This window comes from Equus przewalskii, chromosome 7, assembly GCF_037783145.1.
Source record: "Equus przewalskii isolate Varuska chromosome 7, EquPr2, whole genome shotgun sequence".
Classification (NCBI taxonomy): Eukaryota; Metazoa; Chordata; class Mammalia; order Perissodactyla; family Equidae; genus Equus; species Equus przewalskii.
In genome coordinates this window covers 21,217,011-21,237,524 of record NC_091837.1, presented here as the reverse complement: position 1 = coordinate 21,237,524, position 20,514 = coordinate 21,217,011, and the positions used below count along the sequence as shown (strand labels likewise).

Here is a 20,514-nt window from a genome sequence, read left to right as displayed (position 1 = left end):
GGAATAAAAAGCAGACTAATATTTTTTCCTTTTGATCTGAGCCTTGTGATTTTTCTCTAGGACAATCAGAATGCTGTTGAGATTTCCTGTAAAATTCTAGTAAGATGCTGTAGGAAAAGTTAAAAATAAAATAAATTTCAGTTAATGTACACAACAGGAATGTTAATACTGCATCTAGATTCTTGTTTTTTTCTGCTTATTTCCTGTCAGAACAATCCTACATTTATTATTATCATTTTCAATAATAATATCTAACATTTAGTGGTTAATATGTACCAGGAACTCGGATGATAAAGCATCTCAAATTTAACACGTGTTAAATCTAACACTTGTTTTTCCTGTCTCCACCCTTTTTGCATCTCTGTCCATGGTACCTCCAACTTTCCAGTTGGCTAGGCCCCAAACCTAGGAGTGTTCTTACTCCTTTCTTTCTTTCTCATCCCATATGTAATCTGTTAGGAAATCCTCTTGGCTACCGTTAAAACACTCCTAGTTGGACTATTTGTCATGACTCCTTCTGCTGCCACCTCGGTCCTTGGCACCATCATGTTTTGCCTGGGTTAGCACAGTACCTTTCTTAACTGACCTGTGTGCTTCTATCCTTGCACAGTAGCTTGAAAGATGATTTTTAAATATAAATCAGATTGTGTTGTTCCTCTATCTAAAACCCTCCAGTGCTTTCCCATTTTACAAAAAATAAAGGCTGAAGTTTTTCCAGTGTCCTCTGAGGCCCTCCATCATCTGACTTGTCGTTGCCTCGCTGGTCTCATCTCCTACTCCTCCGTCCTCTACCAGTTCAGCTCTAACCACACTGGCTTCTTGTGTTTTTGAGCATGTCAAATATGGTCCACACCTGTGCCCTTGATCTTATTCCTCCTTGTGCCTGCTGTGTTCCTCTCCTATATAGGGCATGTACTGCATAATGATGCCTCAGTCAAAGACAGACTGCATATTTGACGGCGGTCCCATAAGATCAGTACCACGTAGCCTAGGTGTGTAGTAGGCTGTACCATCTAGGTTTGTGTAAGTGCACTCTGCGATGTTTACACAACGACGAAATCGCCTAATGACACATTTCTCAGAAAGTATCCCCGTGGTTAAGTGAGGCATGGCTGTATATCTGCATGTTGCTGCCTCGCTTCACCCGGGTCTGATCCAATGCTGCCTTACCAGGAAGGCCCTCCCCAGCCTCCCTGTGTGAATAGCATCCGCCTCTCTCTCCCCACGCTTGTATTCCCCTCACCCTGCCTTAGTCCTCTTTGTAGCATTTATTACCATCTGACATTTTATTTATTTTCTTTTGTTATTTTCTATCTCCTCTATTATAAAGAAAGCTTCTTGAGGGCAGGGACCTTCTCTTAGCTGCTATGTCCTCAGTGCCTAGATACCTTGTCTGTCATAGTTGCTCCGCAGGTGTTTGTTGAATGACTGAATTTAGTAAGCCTTCTCTTCTATTGTCTCAGTTTCTTCATTTTTTAAAATACCTTTAATGAGATATAATTCACCCATTTAAAGTATACAGTTCAATGGTTTTTAGTATATTCACATACTGCAACAATCACTACAATTTTCAGACATTTTTATCACCTCGAAAAGGAAACCTCTTACCCATTAGCTATCCCCCCTTTCTGAGCAAACACTAGTCTACTTTCTTTCTTTCTTTTTTTTTTTTGAGGAAGATTAGCCCTGAGCTAACATCTGCCAATCCTCCTCTTTTTGCTGAGGAAGACTGGCCCTGAGCTAACATCCATGCCCATTTTTGCCTACCACAGCATGGCTTGTCAAGCGGTGCCATGTCTACACCCGGGATCCGAACCAGCGAACCCCGGGCTGCCAAAGTGGAACATGTGCACTTAACCGCTGCACCACCGGGCCGGCCCTCAGTTTATTCTTAAAATGAACCTAAGAATTATCATTTCCATCTTGAGGAATCTGAGATGGAAAGAACTTGCCCAGGTCACAGAGCTAGTAAGTGGTAGAGCCCGGATGTGCAACTAGGTCTGTGTGATCAGAGCCCTGACCATAACTTTGTACGGCTCACCAGGTCCTTAATGCAGTTTGTGACAGCTCTTCATCCTGGCATCTCTCTCTCCTTCACTGTGGTAAAGCTCTTTAATTGGGCCAATATTTGTCGAGAAGTCTTTTAAAAGTTCATTTGATTGTCAGTACCAGAGCTCTACATTTAACATTTACTTCTGTTCCCTGGAGCGTTGAATTAGCCTAGTAAGGTCCAGGATAATTTGACTTTGGAAATTATTATTCTTACCACAAATCTTGGTGACTTTTGGAATCCATGAGGGAAATGTTGCTGGAAACTAGAGAGGATGAAGCAAATGCCATCCACAGTGGACTTTGTATGTTTTCCAAAACTTTTTATTTTGAAATAATTTCAAATTTACACAAATGTTGCAAGAATAGTACAAAGAGCATCTGTTTACTTTTCATCCAGATGTACCCATTAACATTGTACCACATTTGCCTTCTCTTTCTCTCTCTCTCTATATGTATACACATACACACACTGTATATATAATTTTATTCTAAACCATGTGAGAGTAAGTTGCAGGCAATGATGTCTTATTATTCCAAAATACTTCAGTCTGTATTTACTAAAAACAAGGACAACCACACACATTATCACAGTACGCTCATCGAAATCAGGAAATTTACACTATAACAGTACTATCATCAAATTCCTAGCCCTCTTTCAAATTGTTTCTGTAATGTCCTTTATAGCAAAAGACAGAACAAACAACAAGAAAAACCCTTCTTTTCCCCTTTGCCTCCTTTCCCTCTGGTTCCTGATACGGTCCAGAAAGAATCGTGTATTGTATTACTTGTGTCTTGTTACTGTTACTGGCCTATAATCTGGAAAGTTCTTTGATCCCCCCCCCCTTCATGGTTTTGACATTTTTGAAGAGTACATGTCAGTTAGTTTGTTGAATGTCACTCATTTTGAGTTTGTCTGATGTTCCTCGTAATTAGATTAGGTAATGCATTTTTGGCAGGAATGTCACAGAAATGACATTCTTCTTCTCAGTGCACGATGTCAGAAGGCACATGATGTCAGTTTAACCCATAACTGGTCATGTTGACTTTTATCAGCTGGTTAAGATAGTATCTTCAGATTCTTCACTGTGAAGTTCGTCGGTATTTTTTACTTGTTAGTTAACAAGTAATTAATGAGCATCTTGTGGGGAGGTACTCTGAGTTGCTGTAAACATCCTGTCGCTCCTGAAATGTTCACCCACTAGTTTTAGCATCCATTGGTGAGTCTTTTTTTAAATTATTTTATTGAGGTCATGATGTTGGCTTATAACATGTAAATTTCAGGTATACGTGTCTGTATTTCAGTTTCTGTATAGACTGCGTCGTGTTCATCACCAACAGTCCAGTTTTCCTCTGTCACCATCCGTTGATGATTCTTGCCTGAACTATTAATATGGTGGTTGCCAAATGGGCATTTTTGAGTTCTGTTATTCCTTCTGTATTTATTATATGTGATTCTTTGTGATTCTACTACAAAGAGCTTTCCCTTTCTCCCCATGTATTTTATTTATTGTGGCTAAATATATATAATATAAAACTTATCATTTTAACAGTTTTTAAGTGTATAATTCTGTGGCATTAAGTACATTCACGTTTTTGTGCAACTGTCACCGCGATCCATCTCCAGAACATCTTCACCTTCCCAACTGAAACTCTGTCCTCATTAATCAGTAACGCCCCATTGCCCCTCCCCCAGGCCCTGGCACCCACTGTTCTGTTTTCTGTCTCTATAAATTTGACTACCCTAGGTACCTCACGTAAGTAGAACCATACAGTATTTGACCTTTTGTGACTGGCTTGTTTCACTTAGCATAATGTCTTCAAAATTCATCCACGGTGTAGCATATGTCAGAATTCACTTCCTTTTTAAGGATGAATAATATTCCATTGATTTATATAATCATATTTTGCTTATCCATTTATCTTTGATGGACACTTGGGTTGCTTCCACCTTTTTTGGCTATTGTGAAAATGCTGCTATGAACATGGGTGTGCTCATATCTATTTGAGTCCCTACTTTCAGTTTTTTTGGGTATGTACTCAGAAGTGGAATTTCTGGATCATATGACAATTCCGTCTTTAATGTTTTGAGGAACTTTAATTTTTTTTGTATGTGTGTGAGGAAGATTTGTCCTGAGCTGACATCTGTTCCCAGTCCTCCTCTTTTTTCACTTGAGGAAGATTAGCCCTAAGCTAACATCTATGCCAGTCTTCCTCTATTTTTTTTATTAGGGATACCTCCACAGCATGGCTGATGAGTGGAGTAGTTCTGTACCCGGGATCTGAACCCACAAACCTGGACCACCGAGGTGGAGCATGTGGAGCTTAAACCACTTGGCCCCTGGGGCTGGCCCCTTGAGGAACCTTAGTTTTTAAAAATTAGTATCTGTATGGACTCTTGATTTCCTATTTTATTCAATGGGTTATAATCCATTACTATCACTGTTTATTTTGAGGTACAAATTGTCCCTAATTTGGCCAGTAAGAGGCCTTCAAGCTGGCTCCTGGATCCTTGTGACATGCCCTCATTAGCGCTCTTTCGTACTGTGGCACAGTAAGATGTTCCAAGCTCATCTTGCTCTTACTGCCCCCGCCCTGGAATCGACTGTTTGTCCAAGGAGCTCAGTTCCTTTTTTTGGAGAACAGTATTTAGAAACCAAGATGGGTGATGGGTATGCTGACTGCTCCTGGGGTGTCATTGCTTCCAGGCTGTTTCAGAAGAGAGAGTGAGCAAATGTGAATGTGTGTGTGCATGTATACTTACACACACATACACAGAAACATACATCCACATTTATTTCTCTATATGTCTATGTCCGTGTGCATATTAAAATCTAGAGTTTGCATGGATACCTCCAATTTCAGTCTGACACCCCAGGATTGATTCTGGCTTTTCCCTCTCCATGTTTGTACCTCCCTCTCCACCAGTGGGAAACCTGGCTCCCATTGTCCTCAGGGTGATCACTTATTTATTAAGTGGCCTACTTATTTATTTACTTACCTACTTATTTGCTCAGTCCCACTCCGCGTGCTCGATCTCCTAACCATGTGGGCTCTCTTTTTGGGCCTGACCCCACCAAGTGCACTGGTTTAATATCCATACCGCCAGCCCCAGTCCCACCACCTGTGCCGCGAGCCCCACCTATTGTGCTAGCAGGATCCCAGACCCTCCCCAAGAGGAAGGCACGGAGCGGGAGGTGACCAAGGAGAAGAGGGGGAAGGGCAGGGGAGGTCTGGATTTGTATTTTTACTAGTCACTCATGGGCATTTTAGCTATGATGGTATGGAAAGTGGTGCTAACAATCATTTGTTTTTCATTGCTCCCTCTCTCTCAAGATGGTTTCACCCGAACATTACTGGCGTGGAGGCAGAAAACCTACTGTTGACAAGAGGAGTTGATGGCAGTTTTTTGGCAAGGCCCAGTAAGAGTAACCCTGGAGACTTCACACTTTCCGTTAGGTAAGTTGGAAGTGAGAGAATCCTGCAAGTGTTTTGCAGGTAGGAAAGGGTGAAACCACATTGGACGGCTTGCTCTTCTCGTCGAGAGTTTGAAGGCTGGCCTTCTGCCCTGTGGTGAGGCCTGGCCCACAGATCAGAAAGGATTCAAGCCTGCTTTCGGGGTTCAGGGCGTGAGAGCGGGAGCCTGGGAATTCAGCTGAGGGGCGTGGCGGTGGGCGCTTCTCCTCTTCTGAGAGCCCCCCAGGGGTGAGTTGGAGCAGATTATGAGGGCTTAACAAGTGCCTAAGCCATCTGCTGCTTGCTCCTGGCTCCACTCGTCCTGACCTGGTTCCCTGCGTTTCTCCTCTCCCTTCTGTTGATTTCTTAATGAGAAAAATACTTGAAGAGTTTCTTCAGATCACTTTTCTTTTTCAAGAAATAAAATGTCACTAAGGCAGTTGTGGTCCCGTTTGTTCCCCTGGCAGTCCCATTCCCCTCCCTCTTTCCCCAGAGGAAACCACCATCAAGAGGTTGGCATGTATCCTTCCTGAACATATTTTTATACTTGTACTGCATTTGTACTATGCATGGGCAAGATAAAGTTGTTTTATGTGTTTTTAAAATTTGCATAAATGGCTTTATAATATAGATATTATTTCTGCAGCTACCTTTAAAATTTTTGACTTCTATGCTGGCACATGTAGATCTAATTGTTAATTTTCATGGCTATGTAATGTTTGAACGGTGTGAGCATACTGCCTTTGATCTAGTCTCCTGTTGTTGGACATTTTTAGTTTGTTCTAAATTTTTTTGAACAGTATGTCCCAACAGCCTGTTACGTGTCTCTTCGGGCAGATGGGAGAGAGTTTTTCTAGTAACTGACTTTCTCTTCCATTCCTGTTCTCCATCCTCTAGATCATTCCAGGAGCTAGAACTGAACTGCTTTATGAATTTGCTTTTATTATTATTACTTTTAAATAAAGAAGTAAATAAAATGTGTTCTTGAGGGTTTATTTAGCATTCCTTTGGGACTTGGGAAATCCCTTTTTGGCGTTAGTTTCTCGAGGAGCCACTGTCGTTGGCTTTTATTTCCGTTTTAGCACAAGCGGTGGGTGGAAGCCCGTATGGGTCGTCAGGGCTCATCTCCGCACAGACTTCTGACCTAAAGGTGTGTGACATTTGCGCTGCGAGAGTTTGGCTGGAGGTTATATAACAACAACGGTACGATGATGGTGATGATGATGATAGCAGACGTCACTGAGGACTTGACGTGCACACCAGGCCATTGTGCTAAGCACTCGACACGTATCATTTTATTTAATTTTCCCAACAGCTGTGAATAAACACCGCTGTGATCTTCATTTTACGGGTGAGTAGGCTGAGGCACAGAGGTTAAGTTAGTAAGCCGGTCTCAGAGCTAGTAATTGGCAGAGCCAGGACTACAGAACTCGTGGGTTTCTTTTTCTTTTTCCTCCGCTTTTTATTTTGAGACCTTTCAGACCCATAGAAAAGTTGAAAGATGAATATGGTGAGCATTTACATTCCCTTCACCTGTGAACATTTTGCCGTATTTGCTCTTTCTGAGTGTGTGTTTGTGTATGTATATACTTTTTTTCCTCTGAACCTTTTGAAAATAAGTTGCAGATATGAGGACATTTATTTTTTACGTCTAAATACTTCAGTGTGTGTGTCCCATAAACGAGGACATTCTCCTGTATAACTGCAATATCATTACATACAATAAATTTTAACATTGATTCAATAATATTATCTAATATACCATCCATATTCAAGTCCCTCATTATTTTATTTTATTTTTTCTGCTTTTTCTCCCCAAATCCCCCCAGTATGTAGTTGCATATTTTTTTAGTTGTGGTCCTTCTAGTTGTAGCATGTGGGATGCCACCTCAGCGTGGCCTGATGAGTGGTGCCACGTCCACGCCCAGGATCTGAACCGGCGGAACCCTGGGCCACCGAGGTACAGCGTACAAACTTAACCACTCGGTCACGGGGCCAGGCTCTCCCTCATTATTTTAATAATAGCTTTGAAGTAGTTGAAAACCCCAAACCCCCGGACTAGATTCAGGACCTACTCAAGGGTCATTCATTGCATTTAATTTTTATGTTTCTAGACTCCTTTATTCTGGAACAGCTTCCTCTCCTGCCTTTTTTTCCTGTTTGGGCTTTTTAGTATTGATATTTAGGCCAGTTATTTCATAGGTTGTCCTCCAATCTGGATTTGCTGATGGTTTCCTCTTTTTTTTTTTTTTGGTCAGGAAGATTGGCCCTGAGCTAACGTCTCTTGCCAATCTTCCTCTTTTTGCTTGAGGAAGATTGTCCCTGAGCTAACGTATGTGCCATTCTTCCTCTGTTTTGTGTGTGGGATGCAGCCACAGGATGGCTTGATGAGTGGTGCATAGGTCTGTGCCTGGGATTGGAACCCACATGCCCTGGACCACCGAAGTGGATCGCATGAACTTAACCCCTATGCCACTGGGCCGGCTCTGTGTTTTCCTCATTTTTAGATTCAGAGTAAACATTTTTGGCAAGGATACCACAGAGATGTTGTTAGATCCAGCCCATTATTTCCTGTTAGGAAGGACATAATATCTGTTTGCCCATCTTTTGGTGATATTCAGTTTAATCACTCGGTTAAGGTGCTTACCAGATTTTTCTGTCATAAAAGTGCCTTTTTCCTTTTATAGTTAATAAGTGATCAGTGAGATGATAGTTTGTGAATCGGTGAATATCTTTTTCTCCAGCGCATTTTCATTTAATATTTTAGCATACGTTGATGAATTTTGTCTGAAGAAATTATTATATTGGCAATTGAAAAATTACTTTTTTTCTAATTCTGTTATTTCTTCTACATTTATTCGTTGGCATTCTTCTATAAAGGATGCTCCAACCCCCCCTTCCCTTTTTATTTTTGAGTATCGCTGTGGATTCGTGGGTCCTTTTTTTCAATCTAATGCATTGTAATTTATTGGTGTCGTTATTCTTTTTGATGTTCAAGTTGCCCCAGATTTGGCCAGTATGGCTCCTCTATCTTGTTGACATTTCTCCAGCAATCTTTGAATACATCCTTGCTTTCTGGCCCTATGAGATGTTTCAGGCCACTTTTATAGATTTTTCTCCACGCCTGGAATCACTCATTTCTCTCAGGAGCCTTGATTCTTTTGTGGGGAATGGTATTTAGAAACCATGACTTAGATGCTAGGTGTATTTATTGCTTCTAGGCCCTTATGGTAGACAGAGCTGGGAATAAATATTTGTGTGTTTAAAACCAATGTTCTTACTGATAGTTCCAGTTCAACCCACCTTTCTTGCCTTTTCCCATTCCGTGTTTGTATTTCCAGTCTGTAGGGAGAAGCTTGGTTCCCAGCAACATCAGTATATGACCTCATTTGGCCAATCCTGTAATACAAAATAGTTCCAGAATTACTATACCACTGTCATTTCTAATTACAAACCCGTTAAGTGAAGTTCATGATTTCTTTGGTGTCTTTTTGTTCTTACAATATATCCCACTAAGGGTGTATAATCGGTACTGGAATTAATTTTCTGTGTAGTTATGAACTGACTGCAAAGTTAGGTTCTTTTTTTTCTATTTGTATTCATTTTTTAATGTATTCATCTTGTTTGATCCTTGTTGATTTAATTTTATTTTTTGAATACGTAAAACATTAAGATTTTAAAATCACACTATATAAAAAGGTTTATTCTGAGAAATCTCATTCTTATCCCTCCTTGTACCCTATTTCCATCCATCCCTGTGGGTAACCATTTCCATTAATTTCTAGTTTATCCCTCTGTGTTTCTTTTTGCACATGAAGTAGAATACTAAATATATTTCTTTGTAATTTACTTTTTTCACGTACAGAAATCTTTTAGTGATCTTTCTCATCTTTTTAGTCAGCTGTATAGCATGTAACTTTCTACAGTTCCTTACAGATGGAATTTAGTTGTTGTCAGTATTTTACAATGCTGTATAATGCTGTAGAGAATATGATAACATTTTGCATATGTTTTGTGCTTTTGGAGGTCTGTCTGCAGGGTGAATTCCTGGGAGTGAGATAACTGGGGCAGAGATAAATGCATAGACAGTAGAGTTTTTCCCAGGTCTCCTCTGCAAGGATTGTATCATTTGGCAATCCCACCACCAGTGTGTGAGGGTGCCTCTCTTTCCACAGCTTCGCCACTTGAGTGCTGTCAAGCTTTCCGTTCTCGCCAACCTGATAGTTGAGAAATGGTATCTCAGTGAATTTTAATTTTCATTTCTCTTATGAGTGAAGCTGAGCATCTTTTAGTAAGTTTAAAGGCCATTCATATCTCTTTTTTGTGATCTGTCTTAGAACCAATGTTTTTATCAACTCTGCAACACTGCCAAGTATCACTTTGTATGTTTCCTTATATGTACTTATATATATGTTATAGACACTGTTATGTATGTGCGTGTGTGCCTCTGTGTGTGCGTATGTGTGTGCATGTGCATGATGCACGCATGATGAGTTTATTGTCCTGGTTCTCTGCAGGCAATCTAACCTTTTTGTTCTATGCCCATGCTGACAAATTGATGATGATGTTGCCTTATATTTAGTTAGTCAAGGAAGAGCCTCCTTTTTAATTTTGAGAATACAGAAAAATACAAAAAAATTATGTGCAGTCACCCATGTTGTATTTACTGCCAGTCATTTTTTTCTTCAAAATATGATATAAACTAAAGCAAAATTTCCCTTTATTCACCACCCTCGATCCTGCTCTTCCCTTTGCCCCAGAGGCAGCTACTGTCATGAGTTTGCTATATTTCTCTCTAGTTCATTAAAAAAAGTATATATATTTATAATGCAATAAAGAATATAATATGTAAATAATACTGTAATAAAATGTAATATCTATATATGTGTATATATGTCTGTGTCATGAATAACATATATAGTATTACATGTGTGTTCTTAACTTTTCATAAATGGTACATGCTAGGCATATCATTCTGCATTGTGCTTTTCTTATGCAATATCACGTTTTTGAGATTCATCCATGTTGCTGTATGTTAATCTAGTCCATACCTAAAATATCTATCTTTGTGTTATGTCATTAAGTAAAGGCTAGAAATAGAAAGTTCAGCTGTTAAAATAGAGTCAGGTGTAGCTGGGGGAGAGTGACTGGAAGTGCCTTTTTTACCTACTGAAAAAGCTTGTCACCAAAAATTAGAAGAAGATACCGTCAGTAACATTATGGGACGGTTTTTTGTATTTTCCTTTGCTACTATTTTCCTTTTTCTTCAGCAGAAATGTGTTTACATTTTCCAGAGACTTCATCAATAATGCTACAGGGTCAGACTGAAAATAAATATAGGCCAGTGGTTACCATTTTGGGGTTGCCAGAGTCCTTATGTCCCCAAAGGTGATAAAGAGTATCCCTGAGATATATTTAGTAGTTCAGAAAACCAAACGGAAATCATAGACTGCCTAGGCTAACGAAAATACCAAGTTTTGGCCTGTGTTATGTCAACTCAGTTGGATAACATATTAGCCATCTCATGCTGGAAAATCTGTCAATGATATGTGTCTTTAAAATGATTTTTAAGAAAGAATTATATGCGATGTCTTAAGTGTACAGTGAGATGAGTTTTGACAAATGTATTTATTCCTGTAACCAACCCCCCAGTCAAAATATAGTGTTTCTATCACCCTAGAAAGTTCTTTTGTGCCCCTTTCTAATCTCCCTCCCTCTATGAGGCAACTCCTGTTCTCATTTCTGTCCCAGTAGACTAGTGTTGCTTGTTGTACAGTTTCATATAAACGAGGTATACAGTATATATTCTTTTGTGTCTGGCTTCTTTCTCGACATAATGTTTTCGAGATTCATCCATGTTCTTGTATGTATCAGCAGTTCTTTTTTTTATTGCTGTGTGCTCTTCTATTGTATGAGTATGCAGCTATTTGTTCGTCTATGTTGGTGATAAATATTTGAGTTTTCAATTTTTTTCTATTACAAATAAGGCTGCAATAAATATTGTTGTACGAGTCTTTTTGGTAGCCATAGTTTCATTTCTTTTGGGCAAAATACTTAGAAGTGGATTTATTGGAGTATAAGGTAGATGTATGTTTAACTTTGTGTTTTGATTACTTAATGATGAGAGAAATATTGTTAACATTTGCAATTTGACAGGTCACACTTTCAAAGCAAAAGTTGTACAAGGACAAGAAACTAATAAACAGAGCCCTTTGTATTGAAATTGTTGAGTGTGCTTACTTCGCTCGTTGCGTTTGTTATAGGACAAGTGTAAACTCGTTCTTCAGGTTGGTTTCAATGTTTAGGTGAAATGTGATATTGAATATGAAGTCCATTTTTACTGGTACAGCTCTTTATTTGTTTCCCCCCTTTCTAATGGACTATTTTAGAAGAAATGGAGCGGTCACGCACATCAAGATTCAGAACACTGGGGATTACTATGACTTGTATGGAGGGGAGAAGTTTGCCACTTTGGCTGAGTTGGTCCAGTATTACATGGAACATCATGGGCAATTAAAGGAGAAGAATGGAGACGTTATTGAGCTCAAATATCCTCTGAACTGCGCAGATCCTACCTCTGAAAGGTCAGTGATGTTTCAGTAACTGCAGAGTCTCCCGTGCCCTAGGTGCTGTGTGCATGCATTATGGGAGTTTCGCTTGTATCTGTTTCTCCAGCTGTAATCTTTAAAGTTTTGCTAAAGTAAGAATAATAGAACCAGATTCTTCTCGGAGTGCTCTTTTCTTGCAGAGCTTCAGTGTTGCTCACACTCATGCTACGGGAGTCGCAGACTATTCCTGTATATGCTGGGTACATGCAGTGATTTTAGGATGATTGCACTTCAGCTGACAGTCTGAGAGTTGTGAGAGGGAAACAAATGACAGAGGAGACACTAACGCAGCAGCAGTTCTCTGTAGTAGCTCCTGACCAGTTATTCAGCAATGTCACCAACAGATGTCAGTTTAAGCTCAGAAGTGGAAAAGCAGAGCACTCAGAGGGTCAGATTTTTATCAGTTCTACTGTGTTCTATCCACAAAGGTGTGAGAATGCCCATGCTTAGGGGGAATTGCATTATTTCAGCGATCCTTCGCCCGTGTTGGCACTAAGCTGATGAAAGCTGGGGCTTGATTTATTTATATTGATTTTATTGGTTTTCTGCATTCCTGGTCTCCTCTCTGACTCAGTGTAAACTCAGGGTCTCTTAATTAGGGTGGTATATTTTGTATCTTCAGGTAGCTTTCTTCACCTTGCACCTTTATGTCAATGCTATTATATGCTAATAATTTGTTTCTCCAGCCACCACTGTAGCTTCAAGCAAAAGGCTGTCAGCCAACTCTGTGCAGTTTCTTTCTTTATTTTTTGAAGATTGGCACCTGAGCTAACATCTGTTGCCAATCTTTTTTCTTTTTCTTTCTATTCTTCTTCTTCTCCCCAAAGCCCCCCAGTGCATAGTTGTATATTTTAATTGTAGGTCCTTCTGGTTGTGCTATGTGGGACGCTGCCTCAGCATCACCTGATGAGTGGTGCCATGTCTGTGTCTGGGATTTGAACTGGCGAAACCCTGCGCCACCGATGCCGACCGCGCAAACTTAAGCACAGGGCCATGGGCCTGGCCCCTGTCCAGTTTATTTCTAAATTTTACTCTGTTTGTTTGAGGGTGGATGAAAAATAACTCAAGGTATATTCTTTTAGTGATGAGGCATTAGTGTTATCTGCCATGGTAGTACTGGCTTTCTTCCCACAATCCTGAGGGAAGAAGCCACATTATTAATATGACTATGTTAGGATGTTTTCTATGATAACTTAGAGCAGTGTTGTCTCAAAGTCTGTCCTTGGATGGCCTTTGTCAGGACTCTGGCATGCTGGTTAAAAATGCAGATTGCTGGGTCCTGTTCAGACAGTTTCTTGGTATCTCTGGTTGTAAGGCATGGGAATTCAGTTTTAGCAAAATCCCTCATCCATACTCCAAGGTTTTGTGCATTAAAGTTTGAAATGATAACCCAGTATACAGTCCAAAGATGTTGACAGCAAACCTGTAGACTATTGAAGTATAGGTTGGAAATATGGAAAAATTTGGAATGCTTGAATTTATTTATAATGGAGATCCTTTTCTATGCAGTGTTCACATGCCAAAGCAAAGGCAAACATTCAAATGATTCTCTGTTTCTACCATGACTTTCTAGTGTAACTTCATTAGGTTGCACTTAAATAGTTGGTCCTATTAGGCTTGAGCAATGGAGAAATGACAAATTTCATTTTTAAAAGATGGAAAATGTAAAAGAAAATAGGAAAGATTGAGGACATTTGTCTCCAAATGACTGGGCTCATTTAAGAAGTTTAATGGTCATTGTTTTTTTTGAGGAAGGTTAGCCCTGAGCTAACGTCTGCCACCAATCCTCCTCTTTTTTGCTGAGGAAGACTGGCCCTGAGCTAACATCCATGCCCATCTTCCTCTACTTTATATGTGGGATGCCTGCCACAGCATGGCTTGATAAGTGATGCACAGGTCTGCACCTGGGATCTGAACTGGTGAACCTTGGGCCGCTGAAGTGGAAGGTGTGAATGTAACCACTGTGCCACCAGGCTGGCCCCAGTTTAATGGTCATTCTTGACATCTTTATCATTTTTCTTGCCTCTTTGGGTTGCAGATTCTATCTTCCATGGGGTTGATCAGTCTCTTGGAGGAACGTGTCTGTTTTTAGTTGTGTTCAGGAGAGCTGACTAAATATAGTAGTTTGGTGAAAGAATATTGTGAACCCATGGCAGAACTCAATTCATTTTCATTTTAAAAAATTTAGGTGGTTTCATGGACACCTGTCTGGGAAAGAAGCAGAGAAATTATTAACGGAGAAAGGAAAACACGGCAGCTTTCTTGTGCGAGAGAGCCAGAGCCACCCTGGAGATTTTGTTCTCTCTGTCCGAACTGGTGATGACAAAGGAGAGAGCAATGACGGCAAGTCTAAAGTGACCCACGTCATGATCCGCTGTCAGGTAAAGCCCCAGGTGAACAACGGGTCTGGCAGAATGTTGTCTTTGGTGATTTTTCCGCCAGGAGAAGATACACCCCATTACTTCCAAAGTCAGATTTTCTTTGCTCATTTAGTCAAGGGCTTCTGCGCGTTGAGTACATTGTTTATGATAATTGTTTCATCATTTCAGAACTTCATTGAATTATTTGTTTCCAGTCTGTATCTGGCAGATCAAGTCGTGCCTTGGTGCACCACCTTCTGCCCTGCAGGATCTAATCTGTTTGTGCTTGATTGCGGCTGGAGTCAGCCTCGGTCTCAGTTTCTGGAGGGACAGCCTCAGCTCCTCCTTCGGGTTATCACAGTCTAGCCTGTGACTGCATTTGCCTTCATGTCACAGAGTTCCTGCATTAGGGCTGGGAGGATTGGTCTCACTGTTTCTTGTTTTAATGTGGACTGGACCAAGGTGGTTGATCCTTGGTCAACTATATCAGACTTTGTTTTGACATAATTTCCTGAATAGTAACTGTCTATTCACTTATTGCTTCTGTTTTTTAATTAAAATAAAAAAATAAAATTAAAAAAAAAAAAGCTTTATTGAAATATAATTCACACGCCATACAGTCCACCCTAACAGTGGACAATTTAGTGGTTTTTAGTATATTCACAAATTATGCAACCACCAACACTATCTAATTCCAGAACATTTTCATCACCCCAAAAAGAAACCCTATGTCCATTACCAGTCACTCCCTGTTTTTCCCCCTCTCCTCAGCTCTTAGTAACCACTAATCTGCTTTTTGTTTCTATGGGTTTGCCTATTTTGGATGTTTCATGTAGATGGAATCATGTAATATGTGGCCTTTTGTGTCTCGCTTCTGTTACTTAGCATTCTGTTTGCAAAGTTTATCTATATTATAGCAAGTGATCAGTAAACTCTTTTTATCACCAAATATTCCATGATCTGGGTATACCACATTTTGTTTATCCATTAAAAATTTGATGGGCATTTTGGCTACTGTGGATAATGCTGCTATGAACATTTGTGTACAAGTTTTGTGAGATTCTCCGTTTGATGAGATATCATGCTCATGTTTTCATTTGTAAAGTATAGTTTCCTTTAATTTTTTGAATATATTTATACTAGCTGATTTAAAGTCTGTGTCTGGGCTTTCTCCAGGAAAGTTTCTGTTGAGTGCTCCCTGCCCCCTCTCATGTATGGGCCTTACTTTCCTGTTTCTTTGCATGTCTCATAATTTTTGTTGGAAACCAGACCTTTTAAATAATATAATGTTGTGACTCTGGAAATCAGATACCTTCCTTTCCCTGGGGTTGTTGTTGCTACTTTTTATAGTTGCTTTGTGTGTTTTGTGACTTTCCTATATTCTTTGTCATATATGCCTATTGAAGTTTTCTTGGTTAGCTTAGTGGTCAGTTAATGATTGGATAGAGGTTTCCTTAAATGCCTTGAACCGTTAGGTCTCCCAGCCTTTGCCTGGGGAACTCTGTGTGTGTGTGTGTTGGTGCAAGCCTTCAGCACTCTGGCAGCTTAAAACTCTGCCTTAGCCTTCACTTCCTGCTTGCACAGAACCTCAGGGTCAGCTAGAGGTGAAGATTAGGGCCTTCTTGGATCTTTCCTGGACTTCACACAGCCCTGCACATACAAATGGTCTTCTAGAGTCTCAAGAATAGTTGGGGGGCTGGCACAGTGGTGCAGCGGTTAAGTTCACATGTTCCGCTTCTCGGTGGCCTGGGGTTCACTGGTTCGAATCCTGGGTGTGGACATGGTGCTGCTTGGCAAAAGCCATGCTGTGGTAGGTGTCCCACGTATAAAGTAGAGGAAGATGGGCATGTATGTTAGCTCAGGGCCAGTCTTCCTCAGCAAAAAGAGGAGGATTTGCAGTAGTAAGCTCAGGGCTAATCTTCCTTAAAAAAAAAAAGAATAGTTGGAGGTTTTCAGAGCCCCCTATGGATATTGCTTATATTTTCCTTTTAAGCTTTTGGTCAGTCTCTTATTTGCCCTAACTGTCGTTGCTGCCTTCGGCAGCCATGATATTAAACAGTTGCTTCTGACTGTTTCTAGCAGATCCCCTGAAGACAGGGCCAAGTGAGCTCTGGGTCAGTCAAATAAGGACAAGCTCTGAGAACAGGGCTTTTCCAAGGAGCTGCTAAACAGGCGAGATAGTGATACTTCTCTCGGGATAGGTCTCTTGAGAGGGCTCCAGATCCATTCTGTGCCCTCTAGTTGTGCTAGCTTGCTTGTTTTCACAGCTACTGTGGTTACGAGGCTGTTGGTTTTCAAGGCTACCTAGAAGCTAGGGAGGGGTGGGTGGGAATAAGGCAAGTTAAAAGGCCAGTTTGTTCTTCTTATCAAGATTCAATCATTTTTCTTGAATAAATGCTCCTTGGACTGTTGGAAGTTCTTGGTTAATTTTCAGAAGTCTGAAAAAGTTAATGACAGTTTTTGCCAGTTTTCTTGTTACTTTTATGGAAGAGCAGATTTTCAGAGAGGTCCTTACTCTGCCATTCTGAAATGGCTTATTTCAGTTTTATTTTTAAATAAAAGATATTACCCAAATATCTTCATATATAATTTCTAAGGTTTTCTATTTTCTAAGTTTAACTATTTTCCTGTTGTTTTCCTTAAATAGCCTATTCTGATCTCCTGTCAGGGAAAATTTCCTGGTCTCTGTCTATGATTTCTCTTTTAAATTCTCATTAGAAGGTGAAAGTAAAGGCGTGTATGTTGGGCTTCAGTGCTGCCTCACCAGCCTTGGGGTTTGTTGTCTTTCAGAAAGAAATAGTCATTTACCTTCTATTCAGCAGCTTTATGTATAGTCACTTAGCCTGGTGTATAAGTAACAAGTCAAGAATACTGTTTTTAATTTTTTTAACTATTTATTTAACTTATGAAGGAGAAACTTTTTTGTGGCCCAGTTAATGTTGGATACTTATTTAGAGCTGCTCACACCTCACAGTGAACTCTTTCACATTGTGGCAGCCTCTCCATTTTCATCATCCTTGTTGCTTCCTTCCTTTGCGCTCCTACGGCTGTTTGATCTTTCCATCACTGAGGGAGAGTTAGTCATTGTACTTCAGTTGGGAAAAACAGTAATTTAACATAAAGGTCATGAACATATTTTTTTTTGTTTTGAAAGGAACTGAAATATGATGTTGGTGGAGGAGAACGGTTTGACTCTTTGACAGATCTCGTGGAGCATTACAAGAAGAATCCCATGGTAGAAACATTGGGCACAGTATTACAACTCAAGCAGGTGAGCATATTGGAAAGCTAAAGCTCCGTCTCCTTACAGAGTTAATAAAAATCCTAATATAGAATATTCCAAATATACGGAAGTAGAAGAGTATCATGAACCTCCATGTACCCATCACCCAGCTTCAGGTATGATCAGCTCATCAAATCTTGTTTAATTTATTACTCCACTCACTGCCCTCCTGCTGTGCTGTTTGGGAACAATTCCAGAAATCACATCATTTCCATGATTATCTCCATATGTATCTCTGAAAGGCCTTATTGGGTTTTTAAAGCAAGTTTTCACTGTCGATCCACCTGGGGTTACGTTTAGGTGATCACTCTTACTCACTTTGGAGTTACTGCTATTTCGAAGTTTGCTCTTATTATTACTTGGTGGCAAATTATGTCACCTCTCCAAATAATGTTGTGGTCTATTTATAAAGAAAAACAGCTTCGAATTCATATCAGCAGAGTAAAGTATGTGTGGAGATTGAAGAAAGATATATTTTCTGACAGAATAGAAAAGAAAGTGAAACTGTGTTTGCAAACTTTATTATGCATTGCCGTGTCCTGTGGCCTTCCTGTCCTTGCCTTTATGAATACCAGCGTAGAAGTCTTTTAGTTTTTTTTTTGCATTGACACTTTTTTCTGTAATACTTTCTTTGTTTCACACCAACTGCTGGACTTGATTAGCCCCTCAACACAACTCGTATCAATGCTGCGGAAATAGAAAGCCGGGTTCGAGAACTGAGCAAATTGGCTGAGACCACAGATAAAGTCAAACAAGGCTTTTGGGAAGAATTTGAGGTGAGTTACTAAAATAATTTTTACTAAATCCTATTTTTAATGGAAGAGAAGCTGGCCTTGTGCTCGGAATTGGACTGAAAGACTTGAATCCACGTCCTTTCTCAATCCGGCCGTTGATTGACGTGGAACAAGTAGCTGAGGGGCTTCTTTGAAATAGAAGGGCGTTGTGTTCTGGGAGCAGGGAGTTGGCAGTTAACAGTAAATGGGTGAGCCAATAGTTCCATTTGACTCTTGGTTTGGACCGCTGGCAAAAGCCCAGAAAAACAAAAGCATCTAATTCCTTTGGAAGATTTCCAGTATTGGCTGGGGTCTTTAGAAAGAATCTATAACCCCATTGCAGTGAGTAAGTGAAAGAGAAATATCTCATTGTGGTTTTAATTTAGGGCATGAAATTTATAACTTTGGGAAGTTAAGTGAACTGATTTCTTTCCTGAAACCAACTGGGTAGGAGAATGTCTCCAGTGACAATGTGCTGTGTTCCTGCTGCACTCTGGTATGTCACTTACCAATTCATAGGGTGATTCGTTCTCTCTCTTTTCATCCGTTTGAGGGAAAACTTCCTCAAAAACAAAGATTGTGCCATATTTACCTTTGTAGGTATCCCTAGGATGTGGCACAGTGCCTGGTACACTGCAGAAACTCCATAAATATTGGTTGAATTAGTATTTACATTTAGCTAATGTTTGTGTCATTTTATTTTTATTTTTAATTTTTTTATTATTTTTAAAAATTTATTTATTTTTTCATTTATTTGTTTATTTTTGGATATACATCATAATATATTTTGAATTCTGTGTAATTACATCATGTTCACCACCCGAAAACTAATTATAGTCCGTCCCCTCACATGTGAGCCTAATCACCCCTTTTGCCCTCCCTCCTCCCCCCGTGTCATTTTATTATTATTACTCTGTTTATGGGAGTGATTATCCCATACTTTTTATAGGACTTTAGAATTTACAGATTTTTGTGGAGTGAATGAATGAATGAATGAATGTGGCATTGGGTACAGATGGAGCAGTCACAGTCCTAGCTCAGCACTGCTGAGCAGGAACTTGAACTCAGGTTTATTCTTTCACACCAGGCATTTAGTCCCTAAGCACGGTGAGCAAGATAGACAGGGTTTCTCTCTTTAAGGAGCTTCTAGTAGAGGGGGGGAAGACAGTGATGAAAAGCATCAACAAAAAAGTGGTGATAAACATAATGAGTCAGAATTTTTAAATTTCAAGCTCACTGTTCTCTTCATTCTGTCCTGCTGGCCTAGATAGTATGAGGCAGCATTTCAACGTTCATTTAATTACATTCACTTAATTTCATTTAATCTTCAGAAAGCCTCCTGAGGTGAGATGGATAAGTACAGAAGTTTTAGAAAGCTTACATCAAAATTTGTATGAAAAACTGTTTTGAAAGCTTTTTATTATGCAAAATTTCAGATGTGTACAAAGGCTGAGATAATAATATAATCATAGCAGTATGCCTATCACCCAGCATTAACAATTGTTGATACACTGTCAGTCTTTTTTTTTTTTTTTTTTTTTTGCTGAGAAAGATTTGCCCTGAGCTAACATCTCCTGCCAATCTTTCTGTTTTTTGTTTTTTTTTTTAAATGTGAGCCACCGCCACAGCATGGCCACTGACAGAGGAGTGGGTGGGTCCACACCTGGGAACCAAACCTGGGCTGCCAAAGCGGAGTGCGTTGAACTTAACCACTAGGCTACTGGGGCTGACCCTGGCCAGTCTTCTTTAACTACGTCTCACTCACTCCCCCAGGCCTGGCTTATCTTGAAGCAAATCCAGATGTCATTTCATTTGTAACTATTTCATTTTAAAAAATTATAACCAAAATATCATTATCACACCTAAAATTAACAATAATTCTTTAATATTAACGCCTATCAGTCACTGTTCACATTTTCCTAATTGCCAAATCCACACACACACATATTTGCAGTTTGTTTGAATTGAGAAGTGCTTTTTTTATT

At 39.8% G+C, this 20,514-nt stretch overlaps 1 protein-coding gene across 2 annotated transcripts in view; it reads left to right on the top strand.

The window, feature by feature from the left end:
* PTPN11 (protein tyrosine phosphatase non-receptor type 11) overlaps positions 1 to 20,514 on the top strand; it is an 86,896-nt gene that overhangs the window by 18,413 nt on the left and 47,969 nt on the right. For both annotated transcript variants that reach the window (XM_008529496.2, XM_070627227.1), the window contains exons 2-6: positions 5,386 to 5,508; positions 11,895 to 12,089; positions 14,302 to 14,494; positions 17,628 to 17,744; positions 18,419 to 18,532. In XM_008529496.2, coding sequence (XP_008527718.1) covers positions 5,386 to 5,508; positions 11,895 to 12,089; positions 14,302 to 14,494; positions 17,628 to 17,744; positions 18,419 to 18,532 — 742 coding nt within the window. The remainder of the gene's footprint in view (positions 1 to 5,385; positions 5,509 to 11,894; positions 12,090 to 14,301; positions 14,495 to 17,627; positions 17,745 to 18,418; positions 18,533 to 20,514) is intronic.